The sequence below is a fragment of the Anolis carolinensis genome, chromosome 4 (assembly GCF_035594765.1).
Source record: "Anolis carolinensis isolate JA03-04 chromosome 4, rAnoCar3.1.pri, whole genome shotgun sequence".
Taxonomy (NCBI): Eukaryota; Metazoa; Chordata; class Lepidosauria; order Squamata; family Dactyloidae; genus Anolis; species Anolis carolinensis.
The window spans coordinates 167,793,364-167,820,537 of NC_085844.1; the positions used below are offsets into that span (position 1 = coordinate 167,793,364).

The window sequence follows — 27,174 nt, forward strand, 5'->3', positions numbered from 1 at the left end:
CACCACCCGGGCATTCTTGAAATCATGATATTGTAATCCCAGAGAGTCGGCATACTCTCTATCGATGAAATTGTTTGTTGCCCCTGAGTCTATCATGGCATGGATCATGACGGGTCCTTTTTTCACTGACCACAGCGTGACCACCAGGAGAAATAGGACCCCGGTTTGCGGCTCTTGAGTGGGGTTTTTGACCGGGTTGGCGAGCCTCTCTACGCCCGGTCGCTGGCTTCCCCCGCTGGCTTTGCTCCAGCCGCCTCGGCCGCCTCTGGCTCTGCGGAGGACGCTGCCGCCAGGCGGGCGGCGGGCTTCTTTTTGGCTGGACACTCTGGCGAAGTGGCCCCCATTCCCGCAGTACCAACACAGATTCAAACGTTGGCGGCGGGCCTTTTCGGCAACATCCAGTCTGGGGCGCACATTGCCCAACTGCATCGGCTCCTCCTCGCTTCCCATGGGTTTGGGGCTGGCGGTGGGGATCTCCATACTGGACGTGGCTGAACACTGGCAGAAGCGGGGGGTTTCACTCCGGCTCTTCCACTCTGGCCTCGGAGCCACTGTTTCTTGTTGGCAAGCAGGGCTTCAGCTCGTAAACACTGGTTGATGAGTCTCTCAAGAGTCCCTGGGGGATCCACCTTAGAGATTTCTTCCTGCATCTCGATGTTGAGGCCCTCGCGAAACTGTCCTCTAAGGGCTATATCGTTCCAGCCGGTGCTCTGAGCCAGCACCCGGAACTCGGCTATGTACCGGGACAACGGCCTGTCCCCTTGGAAGAGACGTCGGAGTTTATGGCTGGCCGCCTCCTCGTCGTCCTCGATCCCCCAAGTCTTTCTAAGGTGGTTCAAGAAATTTTGCGCGGTGCTTAGATGCGTGGAACCCGCATCATATAGCGCCGTCGCCCAAGTGGCCACAGGCCCATCTAGGAGACTGTAGATCCACGCCACTTTGACATCTTCTTGGGGAAACTCGGCTTGGCGGGCTTCTAAGTACGGCTGGCACTGGCGACGGAAAACATGAACCTTGGAGGCTTCTCTAGAAAACTTGGTTGGTAGCGCTAGGGCAGGGAGACGGGCTCCGCGTTCCTTCAAGCCCCGTATTTCTCCCTCCTGCGTTTGGAGTGTGTCCCGGATTCGATTGAATTCATCTTGGGAAATGGTGTAACTGGGTGGTTGAGCCTCCGCTCCGGTTCCTGTAGACATTCTGGCCTTAGGTTGTTTGGTGCTTAAGGTGGCGGAGTCAAACTGTCAGGACCCTGGCTGCAGAGCACCAATAACCTTACACAGAGGCCAGTCTCTATCTAATATCTTTATTTAAGAAATATATAAAATCAATAAAAACAAGTGAAGAATATAGTTCAGAAGCAGACCTTTCAGATGAGGTCAAATATAGTCCAGAAATGTATTGTCCAATATAAGATATTAGAGTTCAAAGTTTTAATCCACTTGACCGAAACACACACTTTGCCAAGCAATAGTGTGGGGAAATAACAGAGTCTTTAAAGTCCAATGAAGCTTGACAACAAGGCTGGAAATAAACTTGATTCTTGGCTAGATCCGTGACTGAAGACGAGGCAAACATGAAGCATGAAACAGAGTCCGTGGTAAAACCGTGAGACAGGGCAAGGCTTGAAGCTTGATCCGGGAAGCAAGGAACTGGGATTACGAAGTCCACACACGATCACTCTCCTCAAGCTGATCAATTGACTCCGCAAAGAATCCCTCGCGCCAAACACCTATATTGGGTCTCGTTTTCCCGCCAACAGAACTCTTTCCCTAGAGAACGAGAAGCGAAACCCAACTCTGTCCAGATGCATGACTCCTTAGAATTTCCCAAGGGAAGCAGACCTAATCAGCCATTTGTTTGGCAGCGATTCTCAGGCTTCTCCGATTAGCCTCCCTGACTCCCCTATCTTTAGAATAATTTTCCCTCCTGGGAAACGGGGGGGAGTTCTGCCCAAGGCCTGTTTGGCTGAATTCTTGAGGGCAAACATCAACATCCTGCAGGTGAAGAGACTCCAGCTCTTGCTGAACCGGCGAAAACCCCATGTTTTCCTCTTCGTCTGCCACAATAGTACTAGGAACAGGACTACAAGGCCCATGAGTCATCACAATAAGATATGAAAAGATGTCCTCCAAAGGAAAAAAGGAGGATAAACAAACAGGTTAGCCATTCTTAATGGGATAACATCTGGAACTGGATGGTGAAACAACTAAGATATCTGTGTAGCAGTGGTAACTAAATCAATCACAGGCTCAATCCATTCATGGAATAGGAGTTAGGAGGCGTTTGGGCAATTTTCTTCCCCCACCAGTAGCATTCGGCACTAATTTGTTTTCTGTTCTTGAAGTCACAAGGTAGCAGTGAGGAGGAGAGAGAGTTAAAACTATCTAAAAGTGTTGTCGAAGGCTTTCATGACCAGGATCACAGGGTGGTCGTATGTTTTCTGGGCTGTATGGCCATGTTCCAGAAGTATTCTCTCCTGATGTTTCGCCCACATCTATGGCAGGCATCCTCAGAGGATGCCTGCCATAGATGTGGGTGAAACGTCAGAAGAGAATACTTCTGGAACATGGCCATGCAGCCCGGAAAACATACAAGCACCTTATCTAAAAGTGATCTGTCTCTTCCTCTTTCCAGCAGAAAACTTCTGAGAACAAAACTCTGGGTCCTAGAAGTTTGCATCTTCACCAACTTCTATGAAGCACCTGGGCATCACAAACTTGAATCAAGTACAATTGTATTCTCAACAAGTTATGCACCAGATGAAAAAAAAATCACACATGACCTTAGGTATCTTCCTACAATCCCCCATTTAAAATGAAAGAAGAGGAACATGCAGATCTCAGAAAACATCGGAGGTGCTATCAGCTATAACTCCATAAAGAGTTAGGATTAAACTGCTGAGAATTTTATGAAGTTGATAGTTTCCAGGAATAACCCCTGGAAACTTGTGATCTAAAGTTTGCTCACTAGTAATTAAAACTGAATTTATAAAAAAAATTACTTGCCCAACACAGACATGACTTGTTACAACTAAGTCCTGTAATTTGAAGATTAGGCAAGCTAAACGTGATAGATCACATTTTGATGTACACAAAATGAACTGTTAGAAGTGCAGATGGGAATACCTTACCTGTAATTCCTAGTTTAGTTGTGATGTGGACAGGTGGAGATATTCCCCGCGAGTTGTAGGAGCAAACTGTTATGTTATAGTCTGCCTTAGGCACAATTTTTGAGAAAACTGTATGCATTGTGGGACTTGTCTTTGCTGTTCTGTGAGGCTTCTGGCCGAGGGTTTGAAATGTTATTCTGTAATGATGGCTTCTTCTTTCTGATGCATCACTTGCCTAGGAAGAAATGGCATGGCATTTTTTCTCCCCTTATTGTATCACTGTTCATCCCCACTGAAAAGATCTTCTCAATTTTTAAAGCCTACCATGGAATAGCCCTGGGTGCAAAAGTCATGAAGATAATTGAAAGATATTGGGCTGACTGCTTTTTCACCATCTCAACCTAACCTTTCACACTGGAACAGTGGAAAGGTTAATTTATAACATTATAAAAAACTTGGAGAGACACACAGGAGGGGATAAAAATCTAACAATAAAATATCATTAAAAGATTGCCCAGTGCAAGGCGTAACATTAAAATGGTTTCAAAATTGCTGTCTTGTTTTTTCTAACACATCTCCAAGAGGAGACTAGATGGAAGATTGTGGTATGGCTGAATCCGGCTTGTTAACGTTGTTGTCTGAGTGAAGATATGAAACTGGCCTCCCACGGTTGAACCATTCACTGCTCCTCCATGTTGGCCCAGAATGTAAAATGCTAACTTCATTCAATTTCTCTCACAATGACTTTCTAATGTCATTCCAGACTGACAGATGGGGAAAGAGAATGGACTTGGCTGCTGCAATGGACAACCAGCATTTTCTCAAATTCTCCTCATTAAATATATCAATTCAACCAGATGCTAACTTAAGGGAAGTGGCCAATGCATGGGTGGGGTAAGAAGAACCCCTACTTTTACAATGCACTATGCTAAAGGAGTGGGGAGAGTTTGAGTGATCTAGTTGGTCTCACCAAACATCCCTGACGTGATGGTTTAGCACAGTGTTTTCATTTGACATGAGAAACTAGACAACGGTGCACCAAATGCAAACCCTCTCCATGCATTCGCTTTCCACTTTACTGTATAAACAGAATTAAAATTAACTAGTCTGAAATTGCGGAACACACAGCATGTGTACAGGGTAGCCATATCCTCGTATCATTCAGCAATTATCAATCTTGGGGAGCGGGGAATCTGTTCTCATCACATAACAGTGATGGTGGTGGTGGGAGTCAATTCAGACCATGAAGTTGACGCTGGTCTCAAATCAGAAGTGAAGAAATGAAGGTGCCCTTTCAAAAGGAGTGAACCGACTTTTTCCTTCCCTTGGGAATCCAAAGCAGTGGTGTCTTGTGCACTTAATCTAAGGTTATACAGTGTTCGCTTACATATTGCGGGAGTTACATTCCAGGACCACCCGCAATAACAGAAAATCTGCGTAGTAGGGACACTATATTTATTCTATGTGTGGAGGAGAGCAAACCACAGAGTACTTACTACAATGCAGTCTGTACTTTATTTTAGCAGTTACAATATACAGTACACCGGCAGAGGAGAAGAATGGAAACTAAATAACCCTTTTTTATTTCCAACCCTTCCCTCTCCTCCCCCTCCCTTTATTTCTTCCTTCCCCCCTTCCAAAGCCCTTTGCACACTGCAAAAATCCACAAAACAGTGAAAATACCGCAATAAATGTGGACATTAATATTAACTGAAAACCCGCGAAACAGAGAGGGAGCGAAAAGTGAACCGTGAAGTAGCGAGGGAACATTGTATATGTGTAAGCCACTACCAGGATGTTGGCCAATATTTGTATTGATTAAATTTCTCTGTGAACACAGACTGAGATGAAGGCAGAAGTAATCCATTGGTGCATCTACAAAGAAGAATTAATGCAGTCTGACAATACTTTAACTGCCGTGGCTAAAAGCTATAGAATCATGGAAATTGAAGTTTTACAAGGTCTTTAGCCTTCTCTTCCTCCAACCCCCCTTCCCCCCCCCAAACTCCCATGATCCATAGCCTTGAGCCATGGCAATTAAAATACTCAAACGTTTTCCCTTTTAGTTCTTACTAACCACTTCATCTCTATACTAAACACCGAAGATACAGACAATGCAGCCTGAAAAAGATTTTTCAAAAATGTGGTTAAAGATGCATCTTCCCTCTCCCGTCTCTCTCTTCTAGGCAGTAGTTCTCAACCTGTGGGTCCCCAGGCATTTTGGCCTACAACTTCCAGAAATCCCAACCAGTATACTAGCTGTTAGGATTTCTGGGAGTTGAAAGACCAAAACATCTGGGGACCCACAGGTTGAGAACTACTGAGTTAGGGTAAAGAAGTACCACACAGAGTGTTTTTTTCCCATCCAGACACCAGCATCTTCACATTTGATCAAGTGAATAGAAATTTTTACCTTCCAGAAGAGAGTTATGTTCTGCATTTGGGGAGACACATCCTTCTTTAAATACCAGACATCACTGGGCTCAAATGGTACTGGGGAAAAATGAGGAGAGCTTTATAATGTAACAGATATATCAATAGGAGTTTGGGTCTGCAAATTGTTCAGACAGGAAACAAACGCAAACGGTTGAGTTTGTACACCTTCATTTCAGGAATGGCACAGATGGTAAATCATAATCCTCTTACCATCTTGGCAAGTCACTAAAGTCCTCTGTGCCACTCATGAAAACCTTTTATCAGAACCTTCCCTAGAAAAATAAGAGCGGAGCCCACAAAGAAATGCCTCAATGAATAGATGTATTCTATGATTATGCTAACAAGATAATTGGTGCCAGAACTAGAAAATACAAGGAAGGACTAAGTATATGATTCTACCCAACAAAAAAGAGCAATTAAAACAAATCTGCAAACTTTTTTTGTTTAAAGCTATACCCAGGAGGAATGAAAGAAACAGCTTATATAATAAAAAACGTTTGACTCTTCCAGAGACTGCTCAAAAGTATCCAAAATGAAATGAAGGTGTACAACCAGGCATGATAATATTATTACCTGCTTCCGTTTGAAATGGAGCACTCCAGTCACTCCATAAGCCTTTGTTGGGCAGGAAACGATTAGAAACCTGGAATATGTATTCAGTGTCTGGCTTTAAGCCATGTAGTTCATATCTTCTTGTTTGTATGTTTTCAAGCTTGAAAGAAAAGAAATGAAAGCACACTGAAGCAAAATAACAAGTGCTGGTATTCATGATTCCTATGTGAAAAGGAGGGTGTTTGTTTTCTTTTTTGTTTTGGTGGCTGAAGCTCAGAAGAACAAAGCAGTCATCCTGTAAATATTTTTGTAGGTCCAACAGACACAGCCTGTGAGACTACAATTCCTACAAATCTCCAACCCATATGGCCATGACCACGCTGGTGGGAAGATTTTGTGGAAGTTGTAGTAAAAAAGAAAAGAAACTTCCAAGCTCCACCCAGATATATGTCATGCAGAGAATGGTACCATCTTCTCACCTAAATGCTAGGTCAAGCAATTATGCTTTCCAAAGTGAAGAGGCCTGGAAGCAACAGACAGATGTTACAAAAGTGTCTCATCTTTCTTTTCTCTCTTAATAGATATTCCACACAAAAAGGAGAAGTAGTGCAGGAAGGGACAGAAAAATAAGGAGGTGACAATATCATTGTGTGAAAACCTCCCCTTGGTATCAGGGATATTTCTTGGAAGTTCTAATCCTGCATGTCTATCCCATCCTGTACAGTAGAGTTCCGGTTATCCAACTACTGGTTATCTGATCTACCATATTATCTGATGTGCTTGCCGGAGGGACAATACCCTTCCCTTTGGCAAGCACCCGGGGCCCCGCACTTTGGAGAAGCTGGGTACGTGCTGTCCAGGAATACGCAGTGGTCTTCCCTAAACGGGGCGGGCTCTGGCTGAAGGGACGAGGGTTGTCCCTCAGGCCAGCACCCACACTTGCTAGGAGGGGATAATAGGGCCTCCCTATTATCCAAAAATTCCAGTTATCCAACATTCTGCCAATCCGTTTATGTCGGATAACCCCAACTCTACTGTATGTGTCACTTTAAAAATGTGTCACATGCATTTCTAATGTGTGCTATCTCACTTCTGTACATGAGTAATTTCAAGGACATTGCAGAAGTCCAACCTTGAGGTTACCAGCGCATGCACAACCATCTTCAGGTCCTCCAAAATCTAGGAAGGGGCACAGCTGGCGTATCAGCCGAAGCTGATAGTAAGCACTCCTGACCGTCGCATCTACCTCGGATGACATTTGGAGAAACAGATCCAGGAGCATTCCCAAGCTGCGAACACTGTCTTTCAAGAGAGTGTAACCCCATCCAGAACTGGTTGACACACCTCCATTCCCAGATTAGGACCCTTGATGTCAAGCACCTCTGTTTTGTCTGGATTCAGTTTCAATTTGTTTTTCCTCATCCAGCCCATTATCTCCTTTAGGCATTTGTTCAAAGGAGACATGCTGTCCTTAGCTGAGGCTGTTTTTGAAGGCATGGAGAAATATATTTGGGTGTCATCAGCATACTAATACAACCCTACCCCTTGCTTGTGGATGATCTCTCCCAGTGGTTTCACGTAAATGTTAAAAGGTTTTGGGGATAGAATGACTCCTTGTTGGATGCCATATAACACCTTTTTGAGGAGCAGCTATCCCCAAGCACCACTATCTGGAACCTGCCTGAAAGGTATGACTGGAACCACTGCAGCACAGTGTTTCTGATTCCCAGAAATACTGTGCTGCAGGCACTCCAGAAAGATACTATGGTCGATATGTTTGAAGGCCACTAAGAAGTCTAGAAGCACCAACAGGGACACACTCCCTCTGTCAGTGTTGAGACCAAGATCGTCCACTAAGGCGACCATAGCAGTCTCACTCATTATATGTCTGGGATTTCCTGGGACCCTAGAGGGCAATCTGACTTGAGAAAATGCTATTTGCATTCCCTCACTTGCAATCTATTAGAGACCACCTTTTGGCAGCAGGTAGAACCATAGCCTGACATGTTGCCTTTTATCTTCTCTACTCTCTCCACCCACTTCTCTTCCCCTCTCCTTCATCTTATTATAGATGCAGAATGGTACACTTAGAAAATATTACCATGGTCCAGGAAGTACTGTGAATGGGCTGGTATCTTAATCTAAAATGCTGTGTGTCTTCTTGATCTTGCCACAGAATGGTGCACTTTGTCCCATCAGAGCCATCAAATTTGGCTGAGAGGTTTACTGGAGAATAAGGCTGCACTGGTTAATGGCAAACAAAAGAACAAAAGAAAGGTTTTTAACACAAACACACAAGTTAATACTTGGAAAATGCCAGTCGAAATATACAGCAACTGCCATATTAGTAACAATGTAAGACAGGGGTCCCCAAACTTTTTAAATAGGGAGTTCACGGTCCCTTAGACAGTTGGCGGGACAGACTAGTTTTTTATAGTCTACTTTTACAACCTCTCTGTTTTAATCCATGTTTTTATTAGTTTTTTGTCATTTGTTTTTATTGGGTAATGTTTAAATTTTTATAATTGTGCATGTCTCTTGTCTATTGTGTTTTATATTGCTATTGTTTTTATTCGGGCTTGGCCCCATGTAAGCCGCCCTGAATCCCCTTTGGGGAGATAGAGGCAGGGTATAAAAATAAATTATTATTATTATTATTTTAAAAAATATATAAACAAATTCTTATGCTGTGCACATGGCACATATCTTATTTTGAAATTAAAAAACAAAAACAAAACAGGAATAAATACAGCTCCAATGTTAATCATAACCATAATAAAAAATAATAAAGAGGGTTGGAAGAGACCCCTCAGGCCATTTAGTCCAACCTCCTTCTGCCTTTGTGCACCAAAAGCACTAGCAAAGCACCCCTGAATAATTAATTATTAATTAAATAATAATTAAAATACCATTATAAACAAGCCAAGCTTTGGAAGGCATGCACCAGGCGAGGGAGGAGACGGGAAAGGTGCATGCCTTTCCCTCCTACCCTCCGCACACACCTTCCCCTCCTTTCCCTCTGCACGCACCTTCCTTGGTGGAGGAGGAGGGAGCTGCCGCCGCAGGGGCCAGATAAATGGCTTTGATGGGCCGCATGTGGCCCCCGGGCCTTAGTTTGGGGACCCCTGATGTAAGAGTTCTATAGCTAGAACCATAATTAGTAGACGTTGACAGATTTCTTTGTGCCAGGTCCCTTGTGATGAACTATTGAATAAGTTTCAGTACTAATATCCCCTCCTCATATTGCACATTCCAATAATTTTTTCCCAATCTAATGCCAAATAAGTGAGACAAACACCTTATGTTTACCTATGTCTAACTGAATTGGCTGAGAAGACACATTCCCCAGTAGGTTTGTGGCAGTAACCACCACTGCGTAAGTAGATTTGAAGTCCACGCTTACTCTGAGATCCACTTCATTGTCTTCAGAATGAATCTCTTTCACAAATGTTCCATTGCTTAGCCTGCAAATAGAAAGACAAATATGGATGAAAATGTTGATAACCTCTTTTCCATAAGGCAAAAGGATGTTGTGCTGTTGTTGAGTTAAAGCAATTCCACATCTGTTTGACCAAGTGTGACAGAATGGTGTTACTATTCTGGTGTTGTATTTAATTATTCTGAGCTAAGTCATGCATCAGATAAGGTTCTACTATCACTACATCCACATTTATAAAGTGTCAGGCTCCTAGGCAAGTTAATGGCAGAAAATAGGTCCTTTATTTTTATTATTTCAGAACATTTCTTGATAGTGGGTTGTTGAGTGTTTTCCGGGCTGTATGGTCATGTTCCAGGAGCATACTCTCCTGACGTTTCACCCACATCTATGGCAGGCATCCATAAAGGTTGTCAGGTGTAGTATAATATACCTCACAACCTCTGAGGATGCCTGCCATAGATGTGGGCGAAACGTCAGGAGAGAATGCTTCTGGAACATGGCCATACAGCCCGGAAAATACACAAGAACCCTATGATTCTGGCCATGAAAGCCTTCAACAACACATTTCTTGATATTTCTCATGTCCACCTGATGGCCTGATGGACAACTATAACAAACTGCATATATCCTCAGCCGAATTAAAAGCAGCTGCTTCCTCCACAGAGAGACAGCAGAAAAAAGTAGTGCATGGTGGATGAGGGCCCCTATGTAGACATGTTTTGGGAAGGTACCAACTGAAACTACACAAAAGGCTTTTCACAAGGTATCGGTGGCTGTAGAAAGAAAAAGGAAACAAAAAGCTGTAAATTTCCCTTTTTTCACTTGCCTCAGGATTCAAGCTGTCCTATGATATGATCCTAAGTGACATAAATACAAACAAATTTGCTGAGCTAAAGGTTGAAGGGGAAAAGTGAGGTGTCTATGCTATGCTCTTCAATAGAAAATCAATTTGTTATTGCTGTCCTCCCAAGATAGGGCAGTAGGTATGGAAGAACTAAAGACATGCAAGAGCAGGACTTCTGAAGTCAAGTAAGGTAGGTAAAGGTTTTCCCCTGACATTAAGTCTAGTCGTGTCTGACTCTCGGGTTTGGTGCTCATCTCCATTTCTAAGCCAAATAACCAATGTTGTCTGTAGACACCTCCAAGGTCATGTGGCCAGCATAGCTGCATGGAGTGCTGTTTCCTTCCTGCTGGAGTGGTACCTATTGATCTACTCACATTTGCATGTTTTCGAATTGCTAGGTTGGCAGAAGCTGGGGCTAGCAGAGGGAGCTCACTCCACTCCTTGGATTTGAACTGCCAGCCTTTTGGTTAACAAATTCAGCAGCTCAGCGGTTTAACCCGCTGTGCAATCAGGGACTTCGAAGTCAAGTAAAGAGGAGCTCAAATAGCAGAATTTGGGTGAGAGTGTATAGAAGTACAGAAAAAGAACTGAGATACAAGCAAAACTTACTTTACTGTGTACGTAGTAACACAATAAGTATGACGTCCTTTATCCCAAGAACAAGTGGCAGATCCGTTCTTTCCATACTGATGGCAGAGAATATTTTTTGGCTGGTCTGGAGGAACTGCAAAAAGAAAGAACTAGTTAGGAGCTAAGCCATGAGCTGGTTAATATGAATGAATTTTTAATGCAAGACTTTAGGAGTAGGGTAAATTCAAAGTCTAATTTGTAGGCTGTTTTATCCTAAGGTTTGATGCAGATTGTATTTTTAATAATTGCTTCCTTTTGCAAGAGTTTCATTTACACAGGAATGAACAGAGAATGCTAAAGGCTTGCACACTGCAGCAGGTAATGCAGCATCTAAGTACTAAAAACTTTCCCCTCTCCATAGAATAATTCTCAATATAGCTAAGCATAATAGCAAAATCCATTATTTTGGCTTCAAAACCTGCCCTCAAATTATACATAAAGTTGATCCATACATGTGCATATATGATAAATCTCCAGACATAACTAAATAACTAAAAATAGCAATTAATATTGCTTGATTTTTCCTGGATGATGCTCAGGGATTCCAGTGATGAATCAACTAAACTGAATACAAGGAGCTATGTCAAAATACAGAAGAATGGGTAACAGATTCTTCCTATAATAAACATTAAATTCCTTAGAATCACTACCTTTGGGAATTCCAGCTCCTGGATTTTGTAAAAATAACCTTCCTAAACTTGGAGTTTTGCCGGGTTGTCAGCCTGTTGGTTAGTCCCAACTGGAATAGAGCCATTCTGTCAATTGTTGAGTCAACGCAACACAATGATACATTTCAGATCTGATGAGTCTTGTCAGGACTCCACATAAGCACAACATGTACAAAGGAAAATATCTTACGTCCAACAGTAATTCTGATTCCACATACGAGCTGCAATGAATAGTGGCATCTAAATTCCTGCATTCCAAATCTGTCCAGGAAAACAGGGGTGCTGACCCAAGGACCACCACTGCTGTTTACTTCATTTAGGTTTTGCAGAATGGAGATCTTCTGGAAGCGCCTAGTGAAAGCATCGCTGTTTGGCCAGCAGAACAGAGTCACCATTGATCCATTTGGCAGACAACTGCCAGTGCCACTAGAATTCATGTATCCCCTATAAAGCAGAAAACCAGCATTATGCACACTGCAACAACTTCATATATAAGAAAATTTTCTGGTTTTGGATAACACAAATCTGCACTCTATTCCCAATTACAATAATGGTTAAAGCATGAAATGGCTAGGAGTGATGGGAGTTGTAGTCCACCACCTCTGAAAGTTCTGTACTGGCTTCTTGGCTGACTTGTTTAGTTGAAGACTTTCCATGTTCCGTACCTGCTTCTTGTCTGGCCTGAAGCTAATGCCATTTCCCCCCTTTTCTGGTGTACAGATATGTCTTCTGCTCTATTTGTTGTTTTAGCCATTTTGATGTCCGAAAAGGCATGGAAATCCCACCACCAGATTCCCACAGGAGGACTGTTTTACTTCCATGTTGAAAGCATTCCCATGTGGAATGCTTTGTGGAGGTCCTTGTTTGTTGTAACGTTAAGCCGGGAATGTGTGGCTCTCCAGGGGCTATTGCTCTATAACGCCCATAGTCAACAACACTGGCTGTGCAGGGTGGAGATGATGGGAGTTGAAGCCCAACAATGTTTAGAGCCAGTGACAGGTACAGGTGCCTCTTCACACCTGCAGTTTTGTTTTTGTGGATTTGATTTTTCATGGGTTTGATTAAATATTCTCTCTAGAAACCCCTAGCTCTTCCAGGGTGTCTCTATGTCAGGCATGGGCAAACTTGGGCCCTCTAGGTGTTTTGGACTTCAACTCCCACCATTCCTAACAGCCCACCGGAAGAAGAAGTTGACCATAGAGTCATGCTGGAAAATCTAGAAATCCCCAGAGAAATGTTCTTTCAGGTTAAAAAAATTTAGCAATTTCTTGATTTACCATTTTTCAGTTTCATGGGGGTCCTGTGCCCCTAACACCAGCAAATACAGAGGATTGACTGTACATTTCAGGTGAGCTGCAAGGAGCTCCCGGTGGCGCAATGGGTTAAATAAACCCTTGTGCTGGCAGGACAGCTGACGATAGGTTGGCGGTTTGAATCCAGGGAGTGCAGGGTGTGCTCCCTTTGTCAGCTCCAGCTTCCCGTGCAGGAACATGAGAGAAGCCTCCCACAAGGATGGTAAAGCATCAAAACATCCAGGCATCCCCTGGGCAATGTACTTGCAGACGGCCAATTCTCTTGCACCAGAAGCAACTTGCAGTTTCCCAAGTCACTCCTGACACACACAAAAAGTTGCAAGGCTATGAGTACGGTGAACTCTAGGACCAAAATGAGTGGTGATGGATGATGGGAGCTGTGACAACTGTAAGGTCACACTTTCTCCATCAGACAATTAAACCCGGAAACCTAAATATTTTTAATATTCACTATTAAAGTATTAATATTTTATATCAATAATTGGAGAAAATGAATTAAAAGCAGCAATACTCAACTGAGATGCAATGCACTCCTCTGGTCTCCCAAAATGTACCCCTAGAATTAAAAAAATGCAGTGTTTTTGATAAGCAATTCAAAGATAAAAGAAGCCTTCCAACAAACAACAACCCCAAACACATCAAAATAAAATCAAACATGACTGCTAAATGTGATGCAATATGCAATTTGAAATTGGTTGTACTCCCTAAACATATCCAGGCAAAATATGGTAAAGATTCACATTTTCCAGAAGATGCCAGTGTTGGGAATCTCCTACGTCTCCATAACTAACAAGGGAAAGTCAACCATATTATTAGCACTTCCAGGTGGAGTTGTGATGGCACAATGGGTTAAACCCTTCTGCTGGCTGAACTGCTGACCTGAAGATCGGTGGTTTGAATCCAGGAGATGGGGTGAGCTCCCACCTGTCAGCCCCAGCTTCCATGTGGTGACATGAGGGAAGATTCCCACAGGATGGTAACACATCCGGGCATCCCCTGGACAACATCTCTCACACCAGAAGCAACTTGCAGTATATTCTGAATTCGCCTCTGATACGATTTTAAAAAGCACTCCTAGGTTACTATATTTGTTCTCTTCTTGCAGTTACAATATCTGAGATGCTGAGATAAAAGGTGCATCTACACTGCAGAATTAATACTGTTTGGCACTGTTTTCTGTCGTGGCTCATTGTCATAGAATCATGTGAGGCTCCAGCAGTCTTTGGCAGAGGGGTCTAAAGACCTTGTAAAATGGCAGTGTCCATTACTGTATTCCATTCCATTGAACCATGACAATCAAAGTGGTATCAAACTGCATTAATTCGACAGTGTAGATGCACCCAGAAAGAAAGAATTCCTCTAAAGCTTTGCTAGCACACAGAGGAATAGTATAGTAGTCTCACGTGATGCAAAATACGTTGATATGGCACCAACTGTTTGCGCTCAAGGCTAGAACGAGAGTTCTTCCTCTGCACTTTCTTCATATCCCCTTTGCAATTGAGGAATCCTCATATCATGGCACAAGAACTGATGATGCCTGGAAAGAGATACTCACGTAATCCCATGTGTACTAAAAGCCCAAGTGTTAAAGACACACTCCACTGGAATAACATCTTGATGAGTGTTATAGTGGTTTGCCCTGTTTGAAAAAATATATATATTCAGTGTTGGGGAGGAGAAGGAGGAGCAGCAGAATTATTTTAAGGCAGCATTGGTGCTTTCACTTTGCTGGGAAGTGACCCTCAAAAACAGGCATGGGCAAACTTTGGCCCTCTAGGTGTTTTGAACTTCAACTCCTGCAATTCTTGGCCTCAGGGCCTTTCCTTTTCCCCCTCCGCCGCTTAAGCGGCGGAGGGGGAAAAGGAAAGGCCCTGAGGCCAAGAATTGCAGGAGTTGAAGTCCAAAACACCCAGAGGGCCAAAGTTTGCCCATGCCTGCTCAAAAGCAATTATTTTGGCCCAAAACCCTGCTCTTGATTTATACATGACTTCCAATTTATACATAAGTTTATATGGTAGACGTAACTCACTAAAAGTAACATGTGGGGTTGATGCGGAATAACAAAATTCAGTATTTTATTAGACTTTCTGAAACAAAATGCCAACCAGTACCAATATTTGTAGTGTAATATAACTAAATGTACTTCATTACAGGGTTGATGTGAATTTTCCAGGCTGTATGGCCATGTTCCAGAAGCATTCTCTTCTCTCGTTTTTCCCACATGTAGGCAGGCATCCTCAGAGGTTGTGAGGTCTGTTGGAAATGGCAAATGGGGTTTATATATCTGTGGAAGGTCCAGAAAAAGAACTCTTGTCTGCCTGAGGCAAGTGTGAATGTCTCAAGTGGCCAGCTTGATTAGCATTGAATAGCCTGGCAGTTTCAAAGCCTGGCTGTTTCCTGCCGGGGGAATCCCAACACCTCACAACCTCTGAGGATGCCTGTCACAGATGTGGCCAAAACGTCAGGAGAGAATGCTTCTGGAAGATGGCCATACAGCCCGGAAAACTCACAGCAACCCAGTGATTCTGGCCATGAAAGCCTTTGGCAACTACTTCATTACACTTTACATGTTCCTTGGGAATAATTTGGGGCCATGTAAAAACATTATGTAACTTGCTACCAAAAACAATCTTTCATGGGTTATCCCCAACAGAAATGAATAATACTAGTAAATTGCTTTTTATTTGTTTTATGAAATGTTTGAATTGATTTTTTTTTTAAAGATAGGTTCTGAGCAAACTGCTTTATATCCCAAACATACCCCAAGCTTCTCGGACTTTTCAGCATAGTGTTGACAAGTGGAAAGAAAATACTCACAGAAACAATAAGGTGATATAAAGAAACCTAGAGCTCCTCATAGACTCAGAATATAACACTGCGACACTAGTTGCGCCATTCAAAGGTTTCCCTTCTTTTCATATTCTTACCTTTCATGAGCAATGCATCTCTGGTTTCTTTTCTGATTCATGAGCAATATGTATTAGTTTCTTTTTTGCTTCATGAGATATATTTCTGCAGTTTCATTTCTGGATGCATCGGTACTAAAATATAAAACAGTGAACAAGATGATTCCAATGGTCCAATCGGCTTCTTGTGGTGTTTTTATCTTTTTTGGCTATAGTTTGCTGTTGTCACAATGAATGGCGACAGAGTAAACTTCAAGGAATTGTGATGAGATGGAACAAATGTGTTTTATGAGTTTTGTGAACTCTCACGCAACAGGTAGCAGAAGGTTTCTCACAAAAAAGTTCAGAAAGCATGTGGGTGATCTATACAGTAGAATTAATGCAATCTGACACCACTTTAATTGCCGTGACTCAATGCTATGGAATCAAGGGAGTTGTTGTTTTACAAAGTCTTTAACCTTCTCTGACAAAGAGAGATGGTTCTTCGCCATCACTAACAAGACAGCCAACCACACTATTTGCATCCCTAGCTTCCTACATTTAATTCTTCACTTCTTCCAATTATGTCTGAGATGATGAAGCAAAGTGTGCATCTATACTATACAATTAATGCAGTTTGATATCACATTAACTATGGAATCCTAGGAGTTGTAGTTTTCAAGGTTTTTAGCCTTCTCTGTCAAAGAGTGCTGGTGCCTCCAATTTACAAATCCCAAGATTCCACAGCACTGAACAGCCACGGCAGTTATAGTAGTGTGAAAATTAATTAATTCTATGGTGCTGATGCACCCGAAGTTGTATAACACAGCTGTAATGTATGGATCTAATGCACTTGGGTTCTCCAGCACCAAAATCTAAGTACACCCCAAAATTAGAAATCCGCAGCTTCCATATGATGTAAACACAGCCGTTACTGTGATATTAAATGTGCAATGCAGATACAATTGTATCTGTAGATCAAGAATCTATCAGGACTCAGGAGCAATACAGTTAGGACTACACTTCCTATAATATCAGTTGCATGCTGTAGGGAAGGATTTATTTATTTAGTTGTGTATGATAGGGTAGTTTCTTTTCCTCTTTTCCTCTTCTTACTTCCCTGCTTTTGTTGCATTGGAATGTAACTAAGATTCCTTCTGAAGATTAAATACATTATTTTTTTATTTTTTTTAAAAAAACCCAATGTAAGATGTGGTGGTTGGAGGGCAGACACCCATTCACTACAGTTGATATTCAGAAGTACTGCAGCTTTTGCAAAAGGGGTTTGGAGTCAATAAATTGGAATATGTTTGCCTGGAGAAATACTCTTTAATGACAATGCTCAACCTTACCAGGCTCACTTCAGAAACAAGACAATGGTTTTCTTAAATTTGAAATGTTTAAAGAATATTTAATCTCAAAATGTACGGGTCTGTATTCATTATGGAATAAATGTAACTTGAATGTAATGTGAGCTGAAATTGAACTAATTTCTTTTTCATTTCTCTATATCAGGCATGGGCAAACCTCGGCCCTCCAGGTGTTTTGGACTCCCACAATTCCTAACAGCCTCAGCTTAAGTGGCTGAGAGGGAAAAGTAAGGAGTCTGAGGCTGTTAGGAATTGTGGGAGTTGAAGTCCAAAACACTTGGAGGGCCAAGGTATGCCCATGCCTGCTCTATATCCATCTATCCAGAGAAATAAAGACTGTTGAATGTATTATTTATTTCTCTGGTTACAGGGTTATAGAGAAATGAAAAAGAAATGTGTTCAATTCCAGCGCACATTTGTGTATTATGCTATATTCTTCCCCAACTGGGTATCTTTCAGATGTGTTATCTTACCAATATTATCATCCTCAGCCAGAATGGGCATTGGCTGTGCTAGTTCAGGATGATGGGAGGTGGAGTAACACATCTAGAGAGAAGGCTGAAAGAAGTTAGACATATCTGAAATCTTTCTAAAGGGTAAATTAGGTACGAAATATTAATATGTTGTTGAAGTCTTTCATGGCCGGAATCACTAGGTTGCTATGAGTTTCCCAGGCTGTATGACCATGTTCCAGAAGCATTATCTCCTGATGTTTCACCCATATCTATAGCAGGCATCCTCAGAGGTTCTTCACAACCTCTGAGAATGCTTGCCATAGATGTGGGCAAAGCGTCAGAAGATAATGCTTCTGGAACATGGCCATACAGCCTGGAAAACTCACAGCAACCCAAAACATTAATAGCAACTTACCAGAAAGCAGGAACTGTCTTCAGAAAATGAACATAGCTATGTTCGGGTTCTTTGCTGTCAATAATAACATAAATTCAGTTTAGTGGATTGTTTCGAGTACCATATTATTTGTCACTAAGTGAGGAAGGTTCAAATGTATGGAAAAGTTTACCTCCTTCCTTTAGCCCAGGATTGAGAATCGAGCAGCAGAAGTTGTTAGGCTGCAAGTACCAGCACTCCTGGCAACCCAATGCTGAATAATGCTAGAGAGCCACACAATTCTTACTCCTGTTTTTCTCATGGTACCTTTGTGATTTGTGGAGTAGTGAAGATAAATGTATCCATTAAACATTTTCCTGACATTTTTTTGAAGTCTCTGAGAGATGTACATACACACAAACAATAAAATGTATTTTTTTCAGGTTGATCTGTCAGGTATGATAAAGCATTCCACACAAACTACCTTTCTTTTCAGTTTCTTTATCTGTCAAAGACGCAGACTGGATGAGTGATCAGTTCTGGCCATTTACAAGAAAGAAGTCTGGTTCTGTTTTACTAGAATTGTTTTCAAGATAGATGAAAAGTTCATCAAAGGGAATGGAAGGAAGAAAAGACACAGCATGGATTTATGTCACGAGATTTCAAGTACAGTACATCTCCCCCAACTCAAACACTTTCTGGAATACTTTCTGATGAAGACGAAATTCATTGAATTCTGACTTTTGGGGAAAGTGGGTTGCTTGGCCAGAAGACCAAACATCCAATTCCTTCATGTACCATATTCTCTCCTCCTCCTGGAGAATATTTAGGGACAGTGTTGCTTGTATATTTGAAGGTCTGAGTCTCATGACCTAAACCTGTCATTATTTAGTCCTGAGGGATGATCAAGAAGAAATTAGGAGTTTTGGACAGAACCAGTATGGTGTACTTATATGAGCATTGGACACTAGGTCCAAATCCCTGCTCAGCCATGGAAACCCACTGGGTGATCTTGGAAAAGTCACACTCTCTCAGCCTCAGAGAAAGGAAAAGGCAAACCTCTTCTGAACAAATCTTGCCAAGAAAACTCCATAATAGGTTCACTTTAGGGTTGCCTTAAGTTGGCAGTGACTTGAAGACACAGAAACAAAATGTTTGGGGTAAATAAAACAGTAATGTAAAATGTGCTGAGTGTTTAATACTGTGCCATTTGCTTAATTAACAAGATAATTATGGGAATAACATCAATGCTGAAACTCCAACTTAACTCAATCACTTTAGTTAAAAAAATAAATTCAATCTAGTTACAGCTGTCCAGTGGCAAATTTCAAACTTAACTGAGAATTTGACTGATTTTAATTATGTCCTATCACTGACAACAGCCAACTTCAGCCTAAATCACTGCACAACATCTTATTGAAAACAATTATTGATAAATTATAATATCATATGCAATACTTGTTGAGCAGAAGAATAGATAGACAATATCTTTCTATAATAAAAGTCAAAGTCTAAACTACATCAAATTTATTTACTATCTTTCTGAATAATAAAGAAATGATGTTTCTTCTCTACATAAAGCCAATAGTTACAGAATCTCTTTTTTCTTTTGTTGCATGGTCTGTAAAAGGTTGCCACATTTTAGATAAGTTTTTATAGAATTTTCTTTAAAAACGTTCATTTATCTAACTCAAACAAATCCATTATTTTTCCCATCCATTCTACAATATTTGGGCTCTTATTATTTTTATTATTTTCCCAGTGTTTCACAACATTTTTAGAGCAGTTTGCAAAAGAGTAGATGAATTTATAATATGAAATTTGTGAAGCAGAGGAGTAAGGCCCCCTTCTACAATGCCATGTAAAATCCAGATTATTTGCTTTGAGCTGGATTATATGGCAGTGTAGATTCTAATAATCCAGTTCAAAGCAGATAATGTGGATTATCTGCTTTGATAATCTGAATTATAGGGCAGTGTAGAAGGCGCCTAAGAGGACTGGATATTAATCCTTGCACAAGAAAGGAAATGGGAGTTTCTCAAGGGACACAACCATACCCCATGGAGAATTGAAAAAGCGTAGCGGAACAAAAAAACCCCTAAATGAAACAAAGTTCCCTATGACTGCAAAACTCTGATTTCTGAACCTTTGAAGATCACACTCTATGAGGGTTTTTGTTGTGTTTACTTTTTCTGATGAAGTTGACATTTTCAGTCTTCCAGAACCATCATCAGATTCTGCGGTACACACTCTTGTAATTTTTACAAACAAGATTAAATAGTTGGGCAAAATACTGTATAGAATAAGCCAGGCAAGAGCCAAGAAAGAAAGAAAGATGCAAGAAAGAAAGAGAGGCTCTTCAACTGCAATAGGTTCAAATTGATTACATTGAACCATTTAGGTTCAAACAACTATATACACAGGCATTGAAAGTCATTTGAGCCTAAATACTATACTCACAGGTGACAACGGAAACTGGTTCAAAATATTAGATCCTTGTGCCAGCAGGAATGCTGACCGAAAGGTTGGGGGTTCAAATCTGGGGAGAGCGGGTCAGCTCCCTCGGTCAGCTCTAGCTCCCCATGAGAGAAACCTCCCACAGGATGGCAAGGAGCCCCTGGTGGCACAATGGGTTAAACCCTTGTGCTGGCAGGACTGCTAACCAATAGGTTGGCAGTTTGAATCCAGGGAGAGCAGAGTGAGCTCCCTATGTCAGCTCCAGCTCCCCATGCAGGGACATGAGAGAAGCCTCCCACAAGGATGGTAAAACATCAAAACATGGGCAACGTCCTTGTAAACGGCCAATTCTCTTACACCAGAAGCAACCTGCAATTTCTCAAGTTGGTCTTGACACACACACGCACAAAATCAACAATCTGGCAGTCTTCCAGATGCAGTAATTTTGGTCCATAACTTCCACTTGAACACACATTGCTTAAGCTTTGAGTCTCATTTGTATCAACTGATCACTGATATTGTTCCATAATAATTCTATCTTCTGTCTCATTGGAATTATTTTTCCCATAGCCACTGCTATGGGTTTTGACCACTTTTTCTCAGACACCCTTTTCTGTGCCTTATTGCTACAGTGCATCTTCCTAGAACAATTCCCCCGTTTCTGTGATTGTAAAATGTTTGCCCAATGATACTGTTTTTACCCAGTTGATTACTTTCATCAAGGTTAAACTTCAAGGTTAAACACTAAACTTCTGTTACAAGGTATCATCCTTTTTTGTAGGGCACAAATAGCAATATTTTGATAGTGAAAAAAGAGATAGTTTCCCCTGTAGCCAACACATCCATTTTAATTGTGAATATGTGAAAGGAAGTCATAGGTAGGAGGGAGAAAGCTTGTTTTCTGCTGACCTGGAGACTAGGACGTGGAACAATAGCTTCAGACTTCAGAAAGGAGATTCTACCTGAACATTAGGAAGAACTTCCTCACTGTGAGACTGTTCAGCAGTGGAACTCTCTGCCCCAGAATGTGGTGAAGGCTCCTTCTTTGGAGGCTTTTAAGCAGATAGCCATCTGTTGGGGGTGCTTTGAATGAAATTTTCCTGCTTCTTGGCAGGGGATTGGACAGGGTAATAATAATAATAATAATAATAATAATAATAATAATAATAATAATAATAATAATAATAATAATAAAGAACTGGTGGGATCACAAGCTGGAAAAAGTTACAGAGAATGAACATGTAAAGGTACTCTGGGACTTCCGAATTCAGAAAGACAGGGTTTTGGAACACAATACTCCTGACCTCACAATCGTGTTAAAAAACAAAGTATGGATTGTCGATGTTGCAATCCCAGGTGACAGCAGGATTGAGGAGAAACAACTGGAAAAGCTGACACGATATGAGGATTTAAAGATTGAATTACAAAGACTCTGGCACAAGCCAGTCAAGGTGGTCCCAGTGGTGATGGGCACACTGGGTGCAGTGCCTAAAGACCTTGGCCTGCACTTAAACACAATCGGTGCTGATAGAATTACCATCTGCCAGCTGCAGAAGGCCACCTTACTGGGATCTGCACGCATTATTCGCTGATACATCACACAGTCCTAGACACCTGGGAAGTGTCTGATGTGTGATCCAATACAACAGCCAGCAGAGTGTCTGTTGTGGACTCATCTTGTTGTGTTTCAAATAAAAAATCTATTTATATCTCGGTTTTCTCCCTCACGGGACCCAAAGTGGCTTACAACATATTAAAATCACATAAAGAGCAATCAGAATACATCAGTCATAAATATTGGGTGGCCCACAAGATCTCTTCCAACTTTATGATTCTATGATTCTATGAATGGTGCAGAATAAAGAGCATTTAGATAGGGATTGTGCTATATTAATAATTATTATTATGTATTTTGTACCTCCCTCTTTCCATTATACTATGGTAATGGGTTTCCCTTTTACATTGAGCTTCCCCATGTCCCACAGCAGCTATCAACTCACTGCAAGTTTTCTTTAAGAACAAGGAGTGGTTTGACACCCACCCTCACTTTTGTCAAATGACAGACCACAAAATCTACACTTCTCACACGAATGTCCTGCCAGTTAATCAAAGGCGTGCTCTTTAAATTATTAAAAAGGTTCTTCAAAAGCTATTCTCTACAGATTTTAAATCCATCTATTCTTGTAAGCTATGTACATAATTACATTATTACTTCATTCCTCCCAACAATACCTTTTCCATCTCCTCTTCCAATTTCTTTGTAAGATGCTTGCGGCTGAGGCTTTTGCTATGAAAGCTTAATGCAGTACTCTTACATTTTTAAGGACAGTCTACATGAGAATGCAGTTTTCAGTCAACTGCCCTTCTTTATTTTCGCACCAGCGATATTATTTTAAATAATATTATAAAGCATATTATTTTGCTTCGAACAACATGTGACTCATAGAGTTGGAAGAGACCTCATGGGCTATCCAGTCCAACCCCCAGCCAAGAAGCCAAGAAATCCCATTCAAAGCACCCCCGACAGATGGGCATCCAGCCGTTGTTTTAAAGCCTTCAAAAAAGGAGCCCTATTGCATTTGGAAAACATTTGTGCTTTTTATGCTGAGTAGACTCTGGGTATCTACTCCAAACTTGTGTCCATATGGATTTTGGAAGTCTGGTCGGCTTCTTTCTGGACAAAACACAGCTTTTTATTATACCTTTGGGATCTATTTTATTTTTCCCAAACTTCCATGTTCCTGTTGTGTTTGTTTTTTTTTTTTTACTGATTTAACCTTATAAGCAGTTCAGTCTGCTTTCCTGTTTCATAGGTATTTGTTATCTTGTTTGAAATTAACATGTTGAAATTCTTCTACTTGTACACTATTCTGAGATCCCACAATATTTGAATAAATAAGTTTTGGTTTTTTTTTCCCCATGTCAGGAGCAACCGGGTGACTGCCCCATACCCAGGAGTGTATCTATAGGAGTGGGCAAAATGAAAGCATTGCCCCCCCCCCCCCAAAAGGAAGTAAAGGGCAAAGTACCTCCAAAGAAAGGTTGTCAAGAAAACCCCAGGATAGGTAGGTTTGGTTTGCTCTTAAATTGCCTGTCGACTGAGGGCAACTTCATTAGATTGTCTTAGGCAAGGAGCAATGAGATGAAGTTTTGTCAGTTCCTTTCTCTGAAATATAGTCCACAGCACTTGGTATTCACAGAATCATAGAGTTGGAAGAGACCACATGGGCCATCTAGTCCAACCTCCTGCCATGCAGGAAAAACACAAAGTATCCCTCACAGATGGCCATCCAGCCTCTGTTTAAAAGTTTCCAAGTATTTTATTAATACTTATGGCATTTAAAATTGCACTAAATTATAATTGGTTATTGTTATTGTTGTTTATCATGTATTGCACATATTTTGTATTATTCCTTGTTGTAAGCTGCCCCGAGTCCCTTTTTAAATTATTATTATTCCAAGGAAGAAGTTTCCACCACACGCCGAGGCAGAGAGTTCCACTGTTGAACAGCTTGTACGGTCTTCCTTATGACACCCTTTCACATATTTATACTTGGCTATCATGTCTCCTTTCAACCTTCTCTTCTGCAGGCTTAATGGATGGTCTCATACCCAAGTACTAACCAGGGCTGACCCTCCTTAGCTTCCAAGATCAAACATGATCTAGTACTATTCAAGAAACACAGGGACAATGCAGTTCAACCCCCTGCCGCACAGAAATATACAGTCACAGGCAGCACTATATTTTGTATATAGAATTATAACGATCTACAACGATCTACAAGTCTACCAGATTCAGTCATCTTGGGTCATATCTAACTTTCACTTAACAGGCATAATTTAGGTTTCAAGTCTCATCTATATCAATATATTGCTCTCAGGATGGATCTATGCTGCCCTATAATCCATATTATCAAATCAGATAATCCAGATTATCTGCTTTGAACTGGATCACTTGAGTCTGGCTACACTACCCCGGTGGCGAAGTGTGTTAAAGCACAGAGCTGCTGAACTTGCAGACCGAAAGGTCCCAGGTTTAAATCCCGGGAGCGGAGTGAGCGCCCGCTGTTGCTCCAGCTTCTGCCAACCTAGCAGTTCGAAAACATACCAATGTGAGTAGATCAATAGGTACCACTCCGGCAGGAAGGTAACGCCCCTCCATGAAGTCATGCTGGCCACATGACCTTGGAGGTGTCTACGGACAACGCTGACTCTTCGGCTTAGAAATGGAGATGAGCACCAACCCCCAGAGTCAGACATGACTGGACTTAACGTCAGGGGAAACCTTTACCTTTTACACTGCTATATAATCCAGTTCAAAACAGATATTCTGGATGTTCTATGGCAGTGTTGAAGGGGCCTCGGGCTAGGTCTACACTGCCATAAAATCCAAATGATCAAATCAGATAATCCAGATTATCTGCTTTGAACTGGATTATTTGAGTCTGGCTACACTGCAATATAATCCAATTCAAAACAGATATTCTGGATTTTCTATGGCAGTGTAGAAGGGGTCTCAGGCTGAGTCTACACTGCCATATAATCCAGATGATCAAATCAAATAATCTAGATTATCTGTTTTGTACTGGATTATATGAGGCTCCTTCTTCACTACCATGTAATCCAGTTCAAAACAGATAATCTGGACAGATAATATTTCCTCTATAGCAGGCGTGGGCAAACTTGGGCTCTCCAGGTGTTTTGGACTTCAACTCCCACCATCCCTAACAGCCTCAGGCCCCTTCCTTTCCCCCCTCAGCCGCTTAAGCGGAAAGGAAAGGGCCTGAGGCTGTTAGGGATGGTGGGAGTTGAAGTCCAAAACACCTGGAGAGCCCAAGTTTGCCCACGCCTGCTCTTATCTACATGGGAAACCGTGACATAACTCACCCAAGCTTTGTTCAGCTCCATCGGGACTTGGAGCCAGAAGGGAAGGCGAGGCGAGGCGCGCGCGTGCCTGGCAGGGCGTGCAGACGGGGAATCGTTCCGCCTCTGCTGCGCAAACCACGCACGGCTCGGCTCGGCTCGGCTCGCTCGCTCGCTCTCTTTCTCCGCCCATCTGCCACGGCTCAATCCATGCCACGGAATCCTCGGACTTGTGGTTTATAAGTTCCTGTGCCTTTTGATGTCAACGACGCTAAGGCTCCAGACTTTGCAAAACTACAACTCTCAGGATTCCGTAGCATCGAGCCATGGAAGTTCAAGCGAGCTCAAGCTGCTCTAGGTCTACAATGCAGATGCCGGGGGGGGGGGGGGGGCAAGCCCTCAGAACAGCCTTCGCCATCATTTCTCCTCTACTGAGCTTGGTTTTTGTTTTATTCCACAGGAAGATCAAAATGTATTTGTGGGTCGCTGTGAGTTTTCCGGGCTGTATGGCAATGTTCCAGAAGCATTCTCTCCTGACGTTCCGCTCACATCTATGGCAGGCACCCTCAGAGGTTGTGAAGTAAATTGGAAACTAGGCAAGTAAGGATTGCTGTATGTCTTTCGGGCTGTGTGGCCATGTTCCAGAAGTATTCTCTCCTGACGTTTCGCCCACATCTATGGCAGGCATCCTCTGAGGTTGTGAGGTATGGATAAACTAGGTAAGGAAAGGAAAGAATATATATCTGTGGGGAGTTATTATTTCCTTTCCTTACCTAGTTTATCCATACTTCACAACCTCTGAGAATGCCTGCCATAGATGTGGGCGAAAGGTCAGGAGAGAATACTTCTGGAACATGGCCACACAGCCCGAAAGACATACAACAACCCTGTGATCCCGGCCATGAAAGCCTTCGACAACACATAGGCAAGTAAGGTTTATATATCTGTGGAAGAAGGTCCAGGGTGGGAGAAAGAACTCTTGTCTGTTGGAGGCAAGTGTGAATGTTGCAATTGATCGCCTTGATTAGCATTGAATGGCCTTTCAGCTTCAACGCCTGGCTGCTTCCTGCCTGGGGGAATCCTTTGTTGGGAGGTATTAGCTGGCCCTGATGGTTTCCCCCAGGCATTGAAGTTGCAACATTCATGCTTCTTGGGGATGTGAGAACTCTCTAACAAGCATCTTAGTTTGTTGGCCCACCTGTGGTTATGTATGCTACATTAAAGAGGTGTTGCATAGAGGTGTTGCATTAAAGAGGTGTTGCTGAAATGTATCATCCCTTTTTGGCCAGTTGATACTACTTTAACTGTTATGGCTCCATCCTCTGGAATCCTCAAATCTGCTCTTCTGCAAATTTCTTCCTCTGAGAAAGCTGTAGTGGTCTAACATGCAGCACTATTAGGGCTCTCTTGTAGAGAATTAAATCAACAAACTACAAAACCAAAGATTTTGTACAATGGTGCCATGACGATCACTATGACTTATTTGTGTTAGTTCCAACTAAACTAGATTTAAGGAATCAGTGGTATCTATCTATTTAGCTGTTGGGTTGCTGTGAGTCTTTCAGGCTGTATGGCCATGTTCCAGAAGCTTTCTCTCCTGACGTTTCTGTGGCAGGCATCTTCAGAGGTTGTGAGGTATAACAGCCTCTGAGGATGCCTGCCACAGATGTGGGCGAAATGTCAGGAGAGAAAGCTTCTGGAACATGGCCATACAGCCCAAAAGACTCACAACAAGCCAGTGATTCCGGCCATGAAAGTCTTCAAAAATACATTACATAGCTGT

At 42.0% G+C, this 27,174-nt stretch overlaps 1 protein-coding gene across 1 annotated transcript in view; it reads right to left on the reverse strand.

Annotated features, from left to right (window-relative positions):
• The window catches only part of il12rb2 (interleukin 12 receptor subunit beta 2), a 43,843-nt gene extending 18,340 nt beyond the window's left edge, over positions 1-25,503 (reverse strand). The window contains exons 1-12 of the mRNA XM_062978178.1: positions 25,416-25,503; positions 18,114-18,167; positions 15,916-16,029; positions 14,544-14,627; positions 13,505-13,544; positions 11,866-12,119; positions 10,987-11,101; positions 9,404-9,558; positions 8,196-8,338; positions 6,116-6,254; positions 5,520-5,599; positions 3,128-3,341 (exon numbers count right to left, since the gene is read on the reverse strand). Of these exons, the coding sequence (XP_062834248.1) occupies positions 3,128-3,341; positions 5,520-5,599; positions 6,116-6,254; positions 8,196-8,338; positions 9,404-9,558; positions 10,987-11,101; positions 11,866-12,119; positions 13,505-13,544; positions 14,544-14,627; positions 15,916-15,922 (1,231 nt within the window). The 5' untranslated portion in view covers positions 15,923-16,029; positions 18,114-18,167; positions 25,416-25,503. The remainder of the gene's footprint in view (positions 1-3,127; positions 3,342-5,519; positions 5,600-6,115; positions 6,255-8,195; positions 8,339-9,403; positions 9,559-10,986; positions 11,102-11,865; positions 12,120-13,504; positions 13,545-14,543; positions 14,628-15,915; positions 16,030-18,113; positions 18,168-25,415) is intronic.
• Positions 25,504-27,174: the final 1,671 nt, after the last annotated feature.